Here is a 19281-nt window from a genome sequence, read left to right as displayed (position 1 = left end):
TATCTGTACTTCTGTACCAATTATTACGTAGTCACAATGATTGACAGCACTCGTCCCATTACAAAATACACAGCTAACAATTAAGTCAGTAATGTTAATATGTTTTAGTTCACGGTCGCATATACCTGTGTGGGCTTGCATTTCGAACATTCGAAGTCTCTCTCTACGTTTGCTACGCTATCATTTCACTAGCAGGCGTGCTTTTGTGAATACATGTAAATAATTTGACGATATAATTTGTGGCCATACAATTTGAGTGTCAGTGCTTTTAGGGGTCCCTGGTTGTGTATTTATGTGCGTTATGTTAAAAATAATTTGCTTTTAGGTTAGCGTGCATTCATATTTTTTTGCTGAAATGGGTTTTCGAGCTCACGGCCCATCCGGTGTTAAGTGGTTACCAGAGTCCATAGACGTCTACAACGTAAATGCAGCCACCCAACTTGAGCCAAGAGTTCTGAAGTCTCAGTTTTATTTTTTAAAATTTTTTATTGCCCTTGTATGCAGATGAGCATACGGCCCACCTGATAGTGAGTGGTTACCGTCGCCCATGGACTTCAGCAATGCCAGGGGCAGAGCCAAGCCGCTGCCTACCGCAGTTTTAACAGTACAACGACTGCCCCACCCTTCAAACCGACAAAAATAGGCAGGTCGGTGGTTGGTACGTTGCCGTGCGGACTCACAAGGCGTGTTACCACTAGTAATTTTAATGAGTGTGTAATTATGATTCCAGGTTATAAAGAATTCGACGTTTTCACACGCTTCGGACGTTTGGTCATACGGGGTGCTTCTCTGGGAGCTGCTCACGGGCGAGACCCCTTACAAAGGCATCGATGCACTAGCGGTGGCCTATGGGGTCGCAGTCAACAAACTAACCTTGCCTATACCGAGCACCTGTCCAGAGCCCTGGAGGAAGCTGATGGAAGGTGAGTTTCTTTGTATGCAGAAGATGTAATTGTCCCGTTTTGCTGTTGTTTCATCAAAGTGATATTCGTTGACATTTGAAATGTGTGCTGACTACCGTCGTATTTTTTAATAATTTTTTTTCTAGATTTTACCTCTTATTTAATATATGAAACCCTAAAAGTAATTTTAATTACGTCTACGGCTTGTGAAAACTGAAAATAAAGCAATTAACCGAGTCTTTTAATGTAAAGTAAATAATCCTCATTTCGAGATTGTGAGGTCGAAATATCCAGTATTAGTATCGGTAATAGTTATTTTATGCAAATCGAACTGAATGATTTATTTAAGGTAGAAATAGCCAAGACAGAGTTTAGCCTGCGGGCTCTAAATGTCTTTGCCTCATTAAAACTGGCTCTGTAGTCTTAACATGTAATTTTTATGGTTGTTTTTTTCGATTGTACAATTTGACTTCGTTGTTGACGTAAATATACATATTTTTTTTATGAAAAAAAAAAAAATTAACTTACTACATTGGTATTGGTAACACTAAAGTCAATGGCTACTACTGAGCAAAACAAAAAAGAAAATCGGTTGCCGAACAAATGAGGAAATGGGTGTGAACTGTTTTGCCTTTGCCCGTGCAATGTCAGCCCCTGCGGAGTAGAAGTTAAGAAAGTTTCACTACTAAATTAAATAAAAATAATTACCCATAAGCGCATTTCGCCTAAATTTTTTTTACACGTTTTGATTCAAATATTTTCGGGTGATACAACTATGCAGCCCCAGCTTCCTCGAGCTACTTATAATATTTCTTCTTTTTTTTCTACCTAAGCTGATAGCCTTGAGAGGTTACGTCAGCGCAACCGGGCGAGTAGGTGAGCTCACGGGCTCAAACCTGACGATGTTGCTAACACGAACCCTAGCAAGAGCCGTGCTTCGCAGGATCTACCACCTGATCGGAAACGCGACTAACTGAAAAGATCGGGCGAGAAACTCAGTGGCCTATATTTCTTCATCATCCGCTTTACACCTGGAGAGTAGCGAGCTCGTCCTATTTTGAAATTCCTATTGTTCCTATTGTCCTATTGTCTTCAGCGTGCTGGCATTCCAATCCGCGAGAGCGGCCGCTCTTCCCCGAAATACTGGACCAGCTGGAGTTGATCAGGCAATCAGAATTCACGAGAGCCCCCCACGAATCCTTCCACACGCTACAGGACGGTTGGAGACTAGAAATTGAAGAAGTGCTCCGCGATCTTAGGAGAAAGGAGAAGGTATGGATTATATTTTGTTTTTAATTCTATTATATTCATCCAATTGAAGTGTCCATTGTATTGATCCGTAGCACATAATAGTCGCAATTAGTAACGGTCAGTGTTGTCGGTAGACATCTGTAATATTTTTTTATTTAGGACTCTCAGTGAACATTAGTACTAGCAAAAGTAGGGTAAAATGTTTTTCAGTCGATTACGTGACGTTTGAAAGTCGCCCTTATTAGAATATTTTAAAGCGGATAAGCTTTTAAAACATTTGATAGATATATAAACAAACAGATAAACAATTGTTTCGGTAACTCTACATATCATACTAACTAACATATCGTAGTGCTTAATGTTAAATCGAGATACAGGAGTGGTTAAAAATATTTTCATTTCAGTTAATGACTATGACATATATTTTCCTGTGAGTCTTGACAATAGTAATGAAAACCCAAGGTGGCAGCGACATGATTATGTTGGCATTGCTGTTGTCCATTAGCCGCGATGATTACTTCGTCAAGTGGACCGCTCGCCTTCTAGCCAATTATTGGTGGTGGTGATTTGTAAAAAAAAATATATGGCACATCACATTCTCTCGCAGGCTAAATCCTATACATACATATATGTATATTATATTCGTCTGTTTTTTAATGTATGTTCGTACCGAGTTTCAAATTAATTCTAAAGAAATTATCACTTCAAATTTATATCAAAGTTGTGTGAATATAACTTTGAATATGTAAAGGACTCTTGTTGCAAAGTTCTTGCAATGTTCTTGTTGCAAAGTTATTGAATGCCATAAGCTAAATTTAGGCACGCTTTATTTGGTATAGTACCATAAAAAAAAACATAAACCAATGAAAATCCTTAATAATTTTTTTAAGGGATTTTATGACCTGGTAACTAAGACCTTTAGGTCAAGTCTTATTTTAATTTTTAATCTTATCTTTATGAAAAATAATAATATGGAGTGAAATGAAATAAAATGAAATGAAATGAAGATGATTAATTTGAGACATTAATCAACTGGGATGAAATTAACAGAAATGAGATCATATGGGATGAAATATAATCTTAGTAAAATGGTGGTCCATTACTGAAATTTTTTCAGTGGACTTTTTGGAGGAACCCGAGAAGTTACGTCCAGCGGCTTTGTTTAATTTTCCCACATTTGTGCACTTTCACAGATATTAAAGAGTTAATAAACCACCGTTATTACACATTTAAACCTGAACATACACTAAATAGACAAAATAAAACAAATCACACAACTTCACTCCTCGCGTTCCCTCCAAAAAGTCCAATCCTTAATAAAATAAATAAAGCAATTCTACCCTCATTATTATGAAATACGAATTCGATAAAGACGTTTAACATTAATAAAATGTATTTATTTTTTCCCTTTGTAACGCTTTCGTATAGGAATACAAAACCATAGAGGAGGTTAGTGGTGTTATTGACGTTGTCTTTTAATGTGTTTATTATTATTTTCGTGACTGCTATTTTTCGTCTCGTATTCCCAAAGATTACGTTTATTTGTCTATCTTTATGTTATGAAGTGGCGCCTTGTATGTCCTTTATATTTCCTCTGTTATTTTTCTTTTGACTGACTATGATTTCTGCATTTTTTAACATTCTTAAAGGCTTATTACACTTGGCTAAATTTAGTCGACTGAATTCAGAAGCAAATTTAGAAGCAAGTTGGAGCTTCTGAATACACTGTTCTTAATTCAGTAATATTTATTGCTGGGCGGAAAGTTATCAAATATGAACACTATGAGCGATTTAGAACTAGTATTAGCAGGCTTCAGAAATTATCTACGAATGGATTCGAGGTCGTTTGACCTAATATTAACCCTTGTGACACCGTTTATTCAAAAGCAGGATACTATCCTACGATACTACGATAGTCAATTATATATCTATTATATAACTATTACATATCTAATCCTATGATAGTATAAGTCCAAAAGAAAGATTGGTTGTAACATTAAGATTTCTTGAAACAGGAAATTCGTATCAAGATTTCAAATTTAGTACTTTAATATCCCAACCCCTGCTGACAAAAATAATCCCTGAAACAGGTCGGGCTATATATAAATGTCTGGCACATTAAATAAAGGTGACTGAAATAAATACTTTTCGGTAGTAAAAAACAAACTAAACCGTCCTTACGCACGGAGAGCTATGGGACGACTGAAATCATTAAGTAACTAAATGCGATTACACCTTCCTAAATGCGTTTCTAATTAGGCTTCTAAATGATTTACTCAGTCAGAAATCATCCTTGCTACTGAATTTAGTAGGCTAGTTTACTGAATGCTATTACACTTCACTGAATTCAGTCGACTAAATTTAGCCAAGTGTAATAAGCCTTTTAGAGCAAATAAGTAAGCACTTTATATTTTCTTTTTTTTGTCATAAATAAACAATCTTCTAACATTTCACTGTCTTTATTTCAGGAGTTGAGATGTCGCGAGGAAGAACTAACCCGGGCCCAGCTCCAACAGCGACTGTTGGAACAGAACTTGGCGCAGAAGGAACGCGAGCTGGAGATGAGGGAGATAGACTTGGCCGCGCGGGAGCTCCACATCCTGATATTCGCGAGCAACATGCCGCACAACCAGCCGCCGCAGCCTAACAAACGGAAAGGTCAGGGGATCCTTGTATCTATACACTAGCTGACCCGACAGACTTCGTAGTGCCTCAATCGATAAATAAAAGACCTAAGCTTTTCTATAAAATAAATTTAAAACAAACAAAAGGAATCCGTCCGACGGGGGACACATCAAAGGAAAAACATAATTGTTATTTTTATTTAATTCCGAGCATTTTCATGTTTATCTACCTTTTAAACCTTCTCTGGACTTTCACAAATAATTCAAGACGAAAATTAGCCAAATCGGTCCAGCCTTTCTCGAGTTTTAGCGAGACCAACGAACAGCAATTCATTTTTATATATAAAGATAGAAGATAGATATGGTAGTGATTGCTGTCCGTCTCACTTGAATGTATAATCTCTTCCGTCAGTGTTACTAAAACATGCAGTCTAGGGTTATCCATTTTTTTTATTGCTTAGTTGGGTGGACGAGCTTACAGCCCACCTGGTACTAAGCGGTTATCGGAGCCCATACAAGTCTACAACATAAATGCCGCCACCTACCTTGAGATATAAGTTCTAAAGTCTCAGTATAGTTACAACGGCTGATAGTTACAACCTTCAAACCGAAACGCATTACTGATAATAGACAGGGTGATGGTACCACCAGTAAAAAAACAAATGTATCGGTTCAATAAAATAATTGTTTCTCGTTACAGGCAAATTCAGTAAAATCAGGCTCCTAAAGAAGGACACGATATCGTCTCCGCTGGACTTCCGGCACACGCTGACCGTGCGGCCCAGCGACGACGAGTCCAGCCACAAGCAGCTGCTGGCCGTCGCGCACGACACGCCGCCCGGCTCGCCCGCCATCGTGCGGGCCATAGCGCGTCAGTGTTGCCATGCTAACTCACTTTTTTTTCCCCTACCTATGCTGATAGCCTTGAGAGGCTGTTTCAGTTACGCCCTAACGTGTATAGGTGAGCTCACTGGGCGCAAACCGGAGTGCTGCTAACACTGACCCTAGCAAGAGCAGTGCTTCGCAGAATCTACCACCCGATCGGAAACGCGACCCACTGAGAAGATCCAGCGAGAAACTCAGTGGGCTGTGTCTGTGGGTTAATTCGTCGTAAGCGACGGGTTCGACGAGGACGGTGACTGCTAAACTAATGATAAATCGCTCCCTGAGTCTCTCAGCTGGTCGTGATTCCGATCCGGTAGTAGATTCATTCGCGAAGCAGCTGCTCTTGAGTTGTCAGGTCTCTTTCGGAGGCGCTCGGGCAGCTGTTAGCAAATCCCACCTCCTCCTGGCTGAGCCGTTGCTCGCCCACCTGTCCTGGTAAAACTGAAAAGGCCTCCAGTACCAACAGTAATCGTTCAATCCTAAAAAAAAACGTCTGTAAAGCTAGAATGGTCAAATGGGCAGAATCACTAAAATTTTTAATGAAAATTTAGTGCTTTTTAAGCGCTAATTTAGTGCTGCAAAATCAAATTTTACGCCCAAACAGGATAATCAAAAATTATAAAACTACTAGCTTATAATTAAGCTAGCATTGTACTGCTGGTTATAACACTCACAGTGTTAGCATTCATAATTAAGTGCTCATTAAGTGCTTGCACACTGCTCATAGTTTTTTGACAATACAGTAGAAGATTTCGTCGGTCCTACAAATACTATTTTCAATTACAGTCCCCGCGGACGGCGTGAAGGGCAAGACGTGGGGTCCGTCGACGGTGCACCAGCGGTCCCGCTCCCGCACGCAGCTCCCCCTCCCCCTGCCCCTCCCCCTGCCGCCCCCGCCCCGCGTGCCCCGCGCCCGCTTCAGTCTGTCGGCGCCCGACCTGCCGCCCGCCTCGCGACCAGGTAACCTGCTGCTGGCCGTGGTGCAGCGCCACCACCACCACTACGACGCGGTGTTCGACCAGCCCTGCCTCGCCCTGGCCTCCGACACGACGCGACTCCTGCGCGACCAATAGTTTGGGCTGCATTTTTGTTTTGCATTAATCTAGTTGGCACGCGACTGCTGACGTGATGTCACGGGCGCCGGCGACCCCTGGCCGCCCCTGCCCCTCGGTGTTGCCATATATATAACTTGTTTCTCACATCAGCCGCAATGTGCTACTCTTGATATAAAAAAAAATAAACAATATTAAGAGTCAAAAATTCTGTCACAATGTAATAAACAGTAACAATGAAAAATTGCAACATAATAAATTTAACGATCTCAATTGTAGGAAGTAACAATACACAAAAGTAATTATCGGTAGCATTAATGATTAAAACATACTAAGATTAAGATCTGCACACCTCGTATTGATGTGGGAAGTCCGTCGCCCCAGTGCAAACATCGACATAAGCGAAACGATGTACAAACAATGTTGCCATACTTAATACATATCATTTTTACTAACACATTCCTGTGATGCATTTGACGGCGAAACAAAATTCTACCCCAAACTATAACGATGATATTTTTAACGAACTTACGAAATAATCTTTTTCGCTTCGATACTTAGTTTAAAAACTCGTGTTTAAGGCGTATTTACTATACTAGTTATCAGTATCATGGTAGAGTTTAGTAGAAATAATGGTGTCTTTTAGAATATAAAAATGAATGCTACTTTTGAGTTAAGATTTATTATATTATATGAAACTATTAATAAAATTTAAATCTTGTAATTCACTCAAAAGTAATTAATATTTATTATATTTTACTATACATTGCTGGGCTAATAATTTCTTTCGTGTAAATAGTTGAGTTTAGGTAAGGCGGTAGTTTTTATTTAAAAAAATTAAAAGACTCGTTAGATTTTAAAATGTCCAGACTTGTACTGTACCTGGCGCTTGAGAGCTTATACCATCGTCTACAAGTAGACAGCGTGCCGCAGCCACTTGGCTCAGCGCCGATTTCATCTCTATTGCTGCGTCTTGAAGGCTCAGTTTCATATGACAAACGTCGAAGCCAGTCCAGTCCACAGACAGTTTTATTTTTAAATTTTAGGCTTAGTTAGATCTCTAGGGATCGAGGTAGAAATAAAGACTTGGATTATTATTGTATAGAAAACTTTCCGACTGAAAAAAAACTAGTAGGTTCTTGCCAAATTTCGTCTGAATGGAGAATACCACGAGTGCGTCGCAACTTAAAAAAAATTATAAAAAAAATATGTAAAAAATAGGTGGGCGACATATTTGTTGTATTCACAGAGTTGGGTGAATAACACATTTGGTTTGACTCGTGAGAAATTTGTGGATAATTTTTTTAAATTATTGTCATAAAAAAATACCGTTATCCGACATAAAATAGTATTCACAAGAATGTGAATAAAATAAAATTTAAATTTTATGATATAAGTTGTATTATGAAAAACTACGCACAGTAGCGTTGGTAAAAAAAAATTTGCTCAGTACAAAATTAGAAAGTATACCCACAGTATTAAAAATGACTTGACCACATCATAGATGTGACCACATCATAGTTTTTTTTTTTTTAGTTAATCAAAGAATTGGATACATAAGATTTAGAAATTATATAAATTTTTCCGTGTCAAACTACATGTTGTTGACAAGTCGTAATAATTAATACGGATAACTTTTGATTCTCTTGCTGCTCGCGAAGGAACTTCTCAGGACAGCTTGCTCTACCCCTGTGAGTATTCCGCGCTGTTACCGCAGCGACTTGAAACGCGTTCATTACAACTGTTATTAAACAATCAAATAAAGGGTAGTTTAAAAAAAAAAGCACTAGATTAATTCAATTCGTAATTGAGAATGAGTTTCAAGTCGGAAATGTCACAAAAATCCATATCATTTGTATTGGATTTTTTTTTCATTACTGATCCGTGACGGTAGTTTAATATTAGTGAACGTATTTTTTTTTTAGTTTTAGAAAGGAATTGATTTGTATAAACAAAAATAGATTAGAAATGTCGTTGTTTGACTCGTGTGATACTCAGTGCGTGTTTTTTTTTTTTGTAATGTAGTATTTGACTTGTATTTTTTTTTTTTGTAAATTGTAAGCATTTGTTTTCCAGCCATTTATAAACTATGCATGCTTAGCAGTTCATAGTACTATGCTACGTATTCTCGACGCAGTGCAGTTTTATTTTTTCCTGTATGATATGTATCTGTTGTACTTACTTATTTGTTAGTTATCATGTTTTTTTTTTAATTTTTTTTTCGCTTTGTTTTTTTTTAAACACCCTGTCATTTAAGGCACGCTTTCAAATGTTTACAATACGACTATTATTTTTCTCTAATGCATTTTTTTGTATTTGGAAGTCTATGTGATTTTCATAATTACATTTAGCTCTCTCGTTTGACAAATTTAGGAAAAGGATTCTTTGTTTTTTGCCTTAATTATTTTCACATAGGCTTTCGATTCGTTTATTTTTATTATTATTTTAAAGTAGTTTATATATAATGTATAGTATGTTATTAATTACCAGCTGTAACATCCGGCAGTAACAATGTTCCTCGCAGTGGTGGTGGATCGCGTTAATACACAAACATTAGAGGGCTCCTCCGTGCCTCGCCCGGAGGTCGTCCCAGTAAGACTCGTCCAAAATAATGTTAACGAAAGTAAAAAAAAAAACTGGTGATCTGGTACCTATTATAGTGAATAGATCCTCTTTATATATTACATATATCAAATAAACCTTTTCCATAAAATCGATTACGGTGTATTCTTTTAACATGGGACTACTAATCGATTAGTAACTAACACATCCCTATAACAAGAGTTTCCGACAAGGAGCCATAGAACTCGCGGACACGAGTGACATCGGTGGGGGAAAGAGAAACGCTTACGCTTATTACATACACTCTGTGGCTGTTCTAATTCGGGAAGTGGGAAAACTGGAATCTTAACATCTTTGATTAACAAGTAGAAGGAATTTTAAAGTGCTATTATGAATTAGTGAAGTTGTTAAATGTAAGTATTTTAGATATATCTATTTTTTTATTATTTTTTTTATTAATATGACAAGTATAGCTTGATTTTATTGCATATATGAACTGTTGAGCATGTGTGGTTGTCGTCTGTAAACAAAACTTGCATGTGTAGTAACACTGAAGTTAAAGTGTGTATAGCCGTTACCAATTACCATTTTTTTTTAAATCTTGATTTCCAGTTATTTTTTTAGTTATGTACTTTAGTGATATATAAATTATTTTTCACTGTATATGTACAGAGAAAGTGGTGGAAATACTCGGCAGATGAATCTTCAATATTTGATATAATTTAACTGAAGTCGGTAATCATAATAATTACAATATAAAAAAATTATCTAATGTAACTTAGTATTTGAATCAACAACTTCATATCGATTGATAAACAGAAATTAATTTGTTAAAGAAACATACAAAAAACAGATATTTATTAGAATTTTTATTGTTTTCTAAATAAAACAAAAAAAAAATGCCATTTGTTTCCAGCGCAAGCTACACATGAGACAATATGGTTTGACGCACAAATAACTGGGCCTATGTTTTCCATTCACATAGGTTGTTTTCTTCCTTACACAGACTTCAGTCCTGAGGAGTGGGGCCCGGAGTACCCTCTGAACTCTTCGAGGTACACTGTGCCCATGCCCACCCTGTACAGCACCGAGGGTGAGTTTGTATCATCATTTCATTAAACTTGAACATTATCTCAATATACATATTAAGGGTTAAAGTTAGAAATTGCCGATTTGTACTGAAAAATTAAAATTTGTTTATTTTTTCATTTAATATATTTATTTAATCAAAATATCTACCATTATTATATATACATTGCTGGCATCTAATAGGAAAGTCATTTATGCCTTTGCGATAGAGCTCTGGTGATCTAGATTTTACAAACTGTGTGAAAGCATTTTGTACTGCCTCTTGGGAAGAAAACTTTTTATCACGTTGAAAATTGTCCAAATCACGAAAAAAATTGTAGTACGTTGGAGCAAGGTCTGGTGAACACGGAGAGTGACGAATGGGTTCTAATTGCAGTTCCTGTAGAGTTAAAACGGTTTCTCGTGCTGTATGAGGCTCGTGTTATGAAGCAATAATGCTGAAGATCGATTCATGAGTCGGGACTGTTTCGCTGCAAGTTTTGCTATGATTGTTCGGAGTTAGGCACAGTAGACATCTGACGTTATTGCTTAACCAGATAGGAGAAAGCTATAGTGAATAACACCATGCTGAGACCACCAAACAGTAAGCATTACCTTTTTATTGGTAAGCTTTGCTTTAGGGGACACTGTTGCGGCGTTTGACCTGGGGTCAGTCATTGCATTTTTCGCTTACAGTTAACGTAACGAATCCACTTTTTATCACATGTCGCAATTCGATCCAATATTCCTTCATTTCTGTATCGATTCAACAAGGCAACACAACTTTCAACACGCGTTTTTTCTGCAGATCAGTCAAATCATGAGGCACCCATTTTTCATATTTTTTTATTTTATTGATCTGACACAAATGAGTCAATATTGTTGGTAAGGTAACGTTAAACCATGCTGCAAATTCCTGGGTAGTTTCGCTCGCATCGGCTTCCACCATCTTTCAAATCATTGTTATTCACATGTGCGGTTTTCCACTTGGTTCGTTCTTCAAATCAAAATTTCCATCACGAAAGTGTTTAAACCAAAATCGCGCGGTGCGTTCATTAGCAGTCCCCTCTCCAAACGCAACATTGATATTGCGAGCTGTTTCTGCAGCGTTAGTTCCGGGTCGGAACTCATATTAAAAAATCACTCGAATTTTCGAAGTATCCATCTTTCTTGTTTAAGCTGAATAAGAAAAACAACTGAAAGTCGAAAATCGAATATTGCACATTTTTTTAAAAGAAGAACCTCATAGGTACCGTTTGAAAAAAGTTTCACTCAAAAATCTCAAACCATGAAGGTTCTATGTAAATTCGAAGTATCTATTACAATAAAACGGCAATTTCATACTTTAACCCTATTATAAAGGAATCCTTGTTATCTCGAACGTTTACTCATGTGTCAAGAATGTTTTTTCTATAATTTGTTGCTTAGGTGGATAGACCAGCTCCCGCCCTACCAAGTGTTAAGCGGTCGCCGAAGCCCATAGACATTAACCACGTTAATGCCACCACCCACCTTAAGGCCTGAGTTCTAAGTCAGTTTTGACAGTACTAATATCCTGTCAGGATCACCAATGTAAAAAAAAGGATATTATAATATTTAGCTGGGCTTTTATCCTTCTATGTAATTAAGTCTAAAAATACCTTTTTTTTAATGTCGATAATGAAGTGATGTAATATAACACATGTTTTATTAAATCATTTGAAACTGAAACCGTAACAAATTTTTTTATTGCTTAGGTGGGTGGACGAGCTCACAGCCTACCTGGTGTTAAGTGATTACTGAAGCCAATAGACATTTACGACGTAAATGCACCACTCACCTTGAGATATAAGTTCTAAGGTCTCAAGTTTAGTTACATTTAAAGCTATTTTCTTAATTTCGAATTTGTTAGTGGAGAATACAATTAACGATGGTTATTTGTTTCCAGGCTACAAATACAAAAAACCGAGTATCATAGAACTGGTTTTATACAACATGGCGGCGCTATTGGGTGGAGTCGCGGCCGGATATGACGTCAGAATGTCAAATGTCAGCCCCCTGCATCCGACATTACAGCCACACAGGTAGGTACCTCAATGTTATGCACTAGTGTCTTACATCATAATAATATATGTACATATATGTGAGATGGTATGGCGAAATCTAGTGGATATTTAGTTTAACAATAAAATCATTTATTTAAAAAAAAAATACTATTCGTAACATCGCCATCTCACTTTTATGACTGTAATTTTTATTTCCATAGGTTGAAATAAAATTAGGTACTGGCACACAGTGTGAATTGACCAAAAAGGACTGATCTCCCCACGTATACATGATGATATGATGTAATATGCAGAATTATGAATCAGCTTAGAAACTAAATTTTTTTTTATTGCTCGGATGGGTGGACGAACTCACAACCCACCTGGTGTTAAGTGGTTACTGGAGCCCTTAGACATCTACAACGTAAATGCGCCACCCACCTTGAGATATAAGCTCTAAGGTCTCAGTATAGTTACAACGGCTATCCCACCTTTTAAACCGAAACGCATTACTGCTTCACGGCAGAAATAGGCGGGGTGGTGGTACCTACTCGTGCGGACTTACCACCAGTAACTAAGGAACTTATATAATGTAATACCCATTTTATCAACAATAATATTCTACGATTCTTGCGTTAGAACAATGCAGATGCCAACACTACACGTCATGTGCGGAGCTCAGAAACGCTGACAGCCGCTACTCTCGGTCTGGTCTAAGCCCATGGGTAGCACTACACCGTATCGAAAGCGGCGCAAGTTTCTGTCACGAACCTAAAATTCGATTCTAATATAATTTCAGACAAGAGACGGAGCCCGAGCCTCCGAGCAGCGCGTCGCTGTACGAGGGCTTCGGCTTCGGGCACAACACGTACCACGGGCCCACCAGGCACCTGCGCGCGCCGCTCAACGCCATCACGGGCTCGCCGGTACGACGCCACCTTGTAGCCAGGGCCGGATTTAAACTTAATGCCGCTCCGCCTGGGCACCGGAAAAAAATCCGCCCCAATACTGGAATTTTACTTATAGTATATATATTTTTAGCGATAGGCAGCGGCTTGGCTGTGCCCCTGGCATTGCCAAAGTCCATGGGCGACGGTAACCACTCACCATCAGGTGGGCCGTATGCTCGTCTGCCTACAGGGCCAATAATAAAAATATATATATATGTATTTTATTTTTCAAACTTAAAATTACTAATTGATTGCAGAAACGTTTATCATAATTATGTTATATAATCCAAAAACATAAGGGTGACTCATAATTTTATACATCACAAAAAAAACGAATTAAATTTCTTTTATTTCAAAAAATTGAAAAATCGATTATTATTTTAAATGTCCAAGGAAATAAATTGATTTAATCATTTTGATTATAAATTTTTACGAAAAGTACCAAAATTATAATTAACAAATAATGGATGAATTGAATTTGTTGAATTATTAATTAAACAGAAAATTATTAATTATTAGAATTAATTAATTATATTGAGTAATCTTGACAAGACTAAAAAAAAAAAATTCTCTTTTAAAAATTTTGCTGCTTTAAAAATTTTGCCGCCCTGGGCACTTGCCCTGACTGCCCCTAGTGTAAATCCACCACTGCTTGTAGCTCACTGTCATCACGTGCTCACCGGCGTGCGCGTGCAACTTGGTGCGCGTGAATGAAGTGAAACTTCTTATTCGATGTGTTGTGGTTTTGCTTCATTTTTCATCCCTAAATCAGATTGCTCTTGTAATAGGGAATGCTGTGTATAAGAGATGCGACATCTTCAACATTTATATTATATACATTTTAAATTATAGATGGAAAAATATATTTTATAATACTTCATTAAAATATTGGCCGCTACTCGTTGCTAACGCTCACACTGTACCAAGTACACCACGCGCATGCGTTCGAGTGCCACGCATTTATTTATTTATCTATTTAAATAAGCACTGCCACATCACAAACATGTAACATTGAAAATAAATTTAAACAATTTAATTTATGGCCTGATGCATGTGACAACAATGGCGTACATAGCATTGGCAATTCATCGGCTCGAAAATGGAATACAATAATAATAATAAAAAAAACAGTACTATTTGTTGAAATATTAATAAAAATGTCAAAAAATTTCATGTCATATCAAAAAGAAGAAAAGAAGAAACGTTAATACAATGTTAATAAAACGTTAATACAACATTCACTCTCGCTCTATCTCTTTCTATTCCCCTCCCCAGGAGCGTTGAACATTTAACGCAACCCAGTTGGAAGTCGCATTAGAAGTTTCACTTCAATTAATATGAAATCACCATACGCAAAAGTCTTAACATAGAATTAGAATCTACTCCTGTATAACATGTCCCGACAACATAAGAGTAAGTGGATACGCTCTGACGGCAGAAATTAAATATTTGTGCCCAAGACCGATGTAAATGGAAAGATTTGATTCGAACCCTACACCCCAGCAGAGGGTAATAAGAAAGAATGATGATGATGATAGATATTGACTCCGAAAGGAGATCTGCTCCAGAAACTTCGTGGGACCGGTTACCGCGACCAGACCCTGCATCGGTTGGGCCCGCGACGCTGTCATTCTCGTTTTAAGTTCTATGAAATTGTAGTAATAAAATCGTATTTTTTTTGGCTCGTCTTTACAAAGTTGTTTAATTCTTGTTAATATATTTCCAGATGTCCAGTTCGAAGACTGACGAGCAGAAACCGTTGAGGTTCACAGATTCACCGTCACAGTACGCACACCCGTCGTCCTCTTCCGGCTACGGTCACTCCGCACCCTCCGCGCTCACGCAGCCCCCCACCCCTTCGCCCCGGCGTACATCTTCCACCACATCCGACCAGCTAGCGGACCTGTACCACAACTATAGAGAAAACTTCCAGCCTTCGCCTTCTCAGGACCGGGACTATTACTACAGGACCGACCCGTACGCGTACGACCGGACCGCCGACTATGTTGTGAAACATCCCCCCTACTTCGGCTACGACGAGTGCTCATTCGACTACAGGGAGCCCACGCCGGACTATCGGCCCTCTCCGCAATATCTGACCCACAGGCGGACTCCTTCAAACTCCTCGACCTCGAATTCGCATCACGAGGAGTTCTCCCCGGCGAGGCAGTACCGTGACAAATTCAAAGAGAAAGAGTTCAGACCGAAACCAGAGTATCCGAGGAAGAACAATGACTATTCTTTACCCAGAGATTTCTACAGGCAGGACTCTCAAGAAAAAGACATCGAAAGACCTGCGAACCTGGGCTTGGAGCTGGCACCGACGAAGCTTCGCTCTAGCCTAAAGAAGTACAAGAAATCCAGCGTCTCCGGTGGCAGCTCGGGAGGTGGAACTCCTCCGGAGAGTCTTGCGAGTTTGCCCAGTGACACGGACAGTTCTTACGTGTCGGCCCGGGACGCGTCGAGCGCCTCACGCGTGAGGTTCAGCCCGGACACGCCGCGGGACACGTAGCGAAGGCTCAACAAGTTCGACAACTACCTCGTGTGAGTTGGTGCGAACGTGACTGTGAACTGCGTGACCCGTGACGGACTTCACGCTGTGACGTGTGACGCGTGACGCGGCGGAGCTAACGTGATATCGTACCGTACTAGTTAAAATCAAATAACCAAACGACTAGCTTACAGTTAAGACATCGAATTAATGCAATACAAAAATGTAGTGTCACAGATCAGTAGCTCCCCGTAGCAATTTGTATGTACTGATCGCGCCACGAGGCTGCGTCTTGCGTGCTACCGTCTGTTTCGAATCTTACACTACCCTCTCAAGATTTTCCCTTTCGGATCATCGAAAGACTAAGTAGAATCTACCAGCCTCGAAGGGGTGTAAGGAAACTATTCTCAACAGTAAAGACTGACGGCAGAATAAGGGCTACCAGGCCCCCTAAAAAAATGTAGACTTCCTTCACATTCCACGCAATGTATCAATCGTAAATCAGATGACCACTGGGTCAATGCCCTCACGATTTCATATGACGCGGGAGCTTTGAAACGATATATATATTTGCAAAAATAATAAGCATTAACGCTAGTCATGTGTAACTTTTCACCGGAAGGGTTCCCTTACGCTTCGTTCGAGTGTAACGCGAATAATTGTGTTCATTATTTAAGACGCGTAGTTCACTGTACATTATTATAAGATACGAACGTGAATATTGTATTATTTCAGGACTTACGGAACATGAAATGTGTGCCTAATAGTAATCGAATACACCATTTAAAAAAGTTTTTCGATGTGATTTAGTCGGTTTTTAAGTAAGAGTAAAGACAGCACTCGTTATACGATTTGCCATAAACTGTTTGTTGGCAGATACATAACGATAAATAATAGTTCAGTATTTATGCGATTTTGGTAAATCAGTGGGTACTTAATATTATTGAACAACGATATTAGAGAAGATTTCGGATAGTACAAAACATGTAAATGTTGCCATCGAGTCCGGACGCAATGGAGTTTGTACAGTTTAAAATACAGATAACGCGTGGGGTTAACGCCCTTTGACGTTAAGGGGTTGTCTTCGCTTTACATTGCGGGTTCACGAGACTCACCAAATAAGCCACTGCGTTTGCGGGTATTCTGAGTCGTATTATCAGCAGTCAGTACTGACAGCACGGTCACTGTAATAACGTTCAAGGGCGTTGCTTGCGTGTAAAATGTTCGCTAGTCAGGCAGCGGAAATAACAAAAAAAATGACCCGTTGATTTTGAAATTGCGATTGTATCTATGGAACTGTTTTTTTTTTCATTGTTGCAGACGATGAGTTCCCACAGCTAATCTGTTACTGCGGTCACTGGAGGCCGCTGACAGCGCGTGAGTGCAACCGCCCGTCTTGCGACGTCTCATGTGAGGTTGAAGCTTCAAAGTATGAAAGTATGTCTATGATAATCCCTCAAACCGAACCAAACCAACGCTTCGCGATACCAATGGTTAATGTTAAATGAGCACGTAAAGCACACACAATATTAAATTGGGCATTTTAAAAAAAAAAAACAGTTTTGTACAATATGTAAATATGTAGTAAAATGATATTTGTAAGCATTTAAACGTTTTGTTTGTATCGCGAAAATGTTAATTTTAGTTTCATTAGATTATAAATAGTACAAATGTATTGATAAGAAATTCGTAATCAGTGCCGTTACGTCGCGGGGATTACATTTAACGAACAAACAAAAAATATCATCGTGTATGTATGTATTTAGATTTGACAATATCCGTGTATACAATGCTTGTTGTTGCTTAATTATGAAAGCGAAGGCGGTAACGTAGGGAGCATTGAACAACGAAGCAACGGCGCGTGCAAGAGAACTCTTACCATAAGAAAGACAGCGCTAGTGTAGACATAATACCCTCAAATATTACAAAATTATACGATCCAATGTAATAATAATACGGCGAAGCGCGAGTTCAACGACCTCTTGTATTTTTTATTCACCCATATTGTTTATAGTTTTTGCTGATTTATTATTTATTCTCAACTATTTGTTCAACTCGTGGTTAAGCAGCAACAGCAATAAACCTGACATCAGAAGTAAAAGATCTAATATCCATTTTCTCACTATTTAAATTGAAATTAAAATTTGCTGAATTTTAATTTCTCGAAAAATAATAATGACTCGATAAATAAAAAAAGCAACTAGCGTGCAAAGAGCAGTGTTTGATATACCGATAAGTATAAATGAATTTTGTACAAAAACATCAAACTTTAGATATTTTTACATAAAAAAATTATAAATAAATAATATCATTATATTTAGGGATTAGTGTGCAGCTTTTGTATTCCACGATTATACTTAAGTGTTTACTAGTCGGATCAAAACGATGCAAGAAATATTGCATATCCAATTGATTTCAATGATATTCAAAACTGATATTAACGCTTCCCTGTTCCAAATAAAAACACTGGATCACTGTATACCTATTTTTCTATTCGAACAGTTCAATTATTCTGTTAAAATGGCCGGGCCTACGAAATAGAGGGAATGCAACGGAATAGATGGAATAGAGATCAAATAAAAATAAAATAAAATTATTTTCGCGCCAAAAACTTATCTTTCAAAGACAACACTCAAAAATATTATAGAATTTGAATGTTTTCCAATATTATTATTTTTAATATTATTAGATTCTTTTGGTGTTAATTGTGAGATTGATAAGTTTATGGCGTCAAGAATTGTAATTGTAAGATGTGTATGTGTATATCGGTAAATTTTATTATAAAAAAAAAAAACTTAGCTTTGATATTATTAGCCCAAGCCAGTGCCTATCGAGTGTAACGACAGCGGGACAGAGGCGGTAGGACGTGCGACGAACCAATCAACGGCCAGTAGCGAGCGAGCTTTTTGACAGATCGTCTTTTCGCATTAAAAGTGTACAATTTCCAAAAATATTCGAAATTGAGTTAATATGCGGAATCATTTGTATCACCAGTATTTTTCTAATAAGTTTTTTTTTTGAGTTTATGGCCTGGTATCTAGACTTTTCTAATAAGTACTGTCAAAAGAGCATAGATTAGTTTTTTTTTTTAGTTGACCAATGCTTGGACTTGTATTAACAAAATTAATACATAATTTTATCTTACTTTAAAAGACAGATAATGTAACTGGGAAAAAATAAAAAAAAATTGCAAAGATGATTGATTGAAAGATTATAGTTTTAATGCGAGAAGACGAGATATTGTGTAAAATTTGGTTTGTCATTTTATATATTTTTATTTCCCTTGTGCAATATGTGAAATTATTTTGCGTCCTTTTTAATTCTATTTAATTTTTTATGTACATAATATTATTTACGAGTTGAAGAAAAAGCAGTATTTAAAAAAAGAATAAGAAAAACGCAGTATTTGCAAGTATTTTATATTTGAGATATTAATAATTTAGCTTCGGAGCAGTGCCAATGTCGTCCAGTG

The 19281-nt window shown here is 37.8% G+C and overlaps 1 protein-coding gene across 7 annotated transcripts in view; it reads left to right on the top strand.

Moving 5' to 3' along the window:
* The window catches only part of slpr (mitogen-activated protein kinase kinase kinase slipper), a 55221-nt gene extending 38521 nt beyond the window's left edge, over nt 1-16700 (top strand). Inside the window, exons 3-13 of one of the 7 annotated variants that reach the window (XM_089734546.1) lie at nt 731-923; nt 1999-2174; nt 3582-3602; nt 4622-4811; nt 5478-5648; nt 6449-6622; nt 8376-8405; nt 10283-10369; nt 12272-12407; nt 13168-13294; nt 15045-16528. In XM_089734546.1, coding sequence (XP_089590672.1) covers nt 731-923; nt 1999-2174; nt 3582-3602; nt 4622-4811; nt 5478-5648; nt 6449-6622; nt 8376-8405; nt 10283-10369; nt 12272-12407; nt 13168-13294; nt 15045-15830 — 2091 coding nt within the window. In that variant the 3' untranslated portion in view covers nt 15831-16528. Of the gene's footprint in view, nt 1-730; nt 924-1998; nt 2175-3581; nt 3603-4621; nt 4812-5477; nt 5649-6448; nt 6623-8375; nt 8406-10261; nt 10370-12271; nt 12408-13167; nt 13295-15044 lie in introns of all 7 variants that reach the window. The other 6 variants (XM_089734544.1, XM_089734549.1, XM_089734545.1 and 3 more) reach the window with 6 other exon arrangements.
* Nucleotides 16701-19281: the final 2581 nt, after the last annotated feature.

The sequence above is a fragment of the Bombyx mandarina genome, chromosome 18 (assembly GCF_030267445.1).
Source record: "Bombyx mandarina strain Sakado chromosome 18, ASM3026744v2".
Lineage (NCBI taxonomy): Eukaryota > Metazoa > Arthropoda > Insecta > Lepidoptera > Bombycidae > Bombyx > Bombyx mandarina.
The sequence above is the reverse complement of the archived record's forward strand: the minus strand, read 5'-3'. Positions and strand labels throughout refer to the sequence as shown.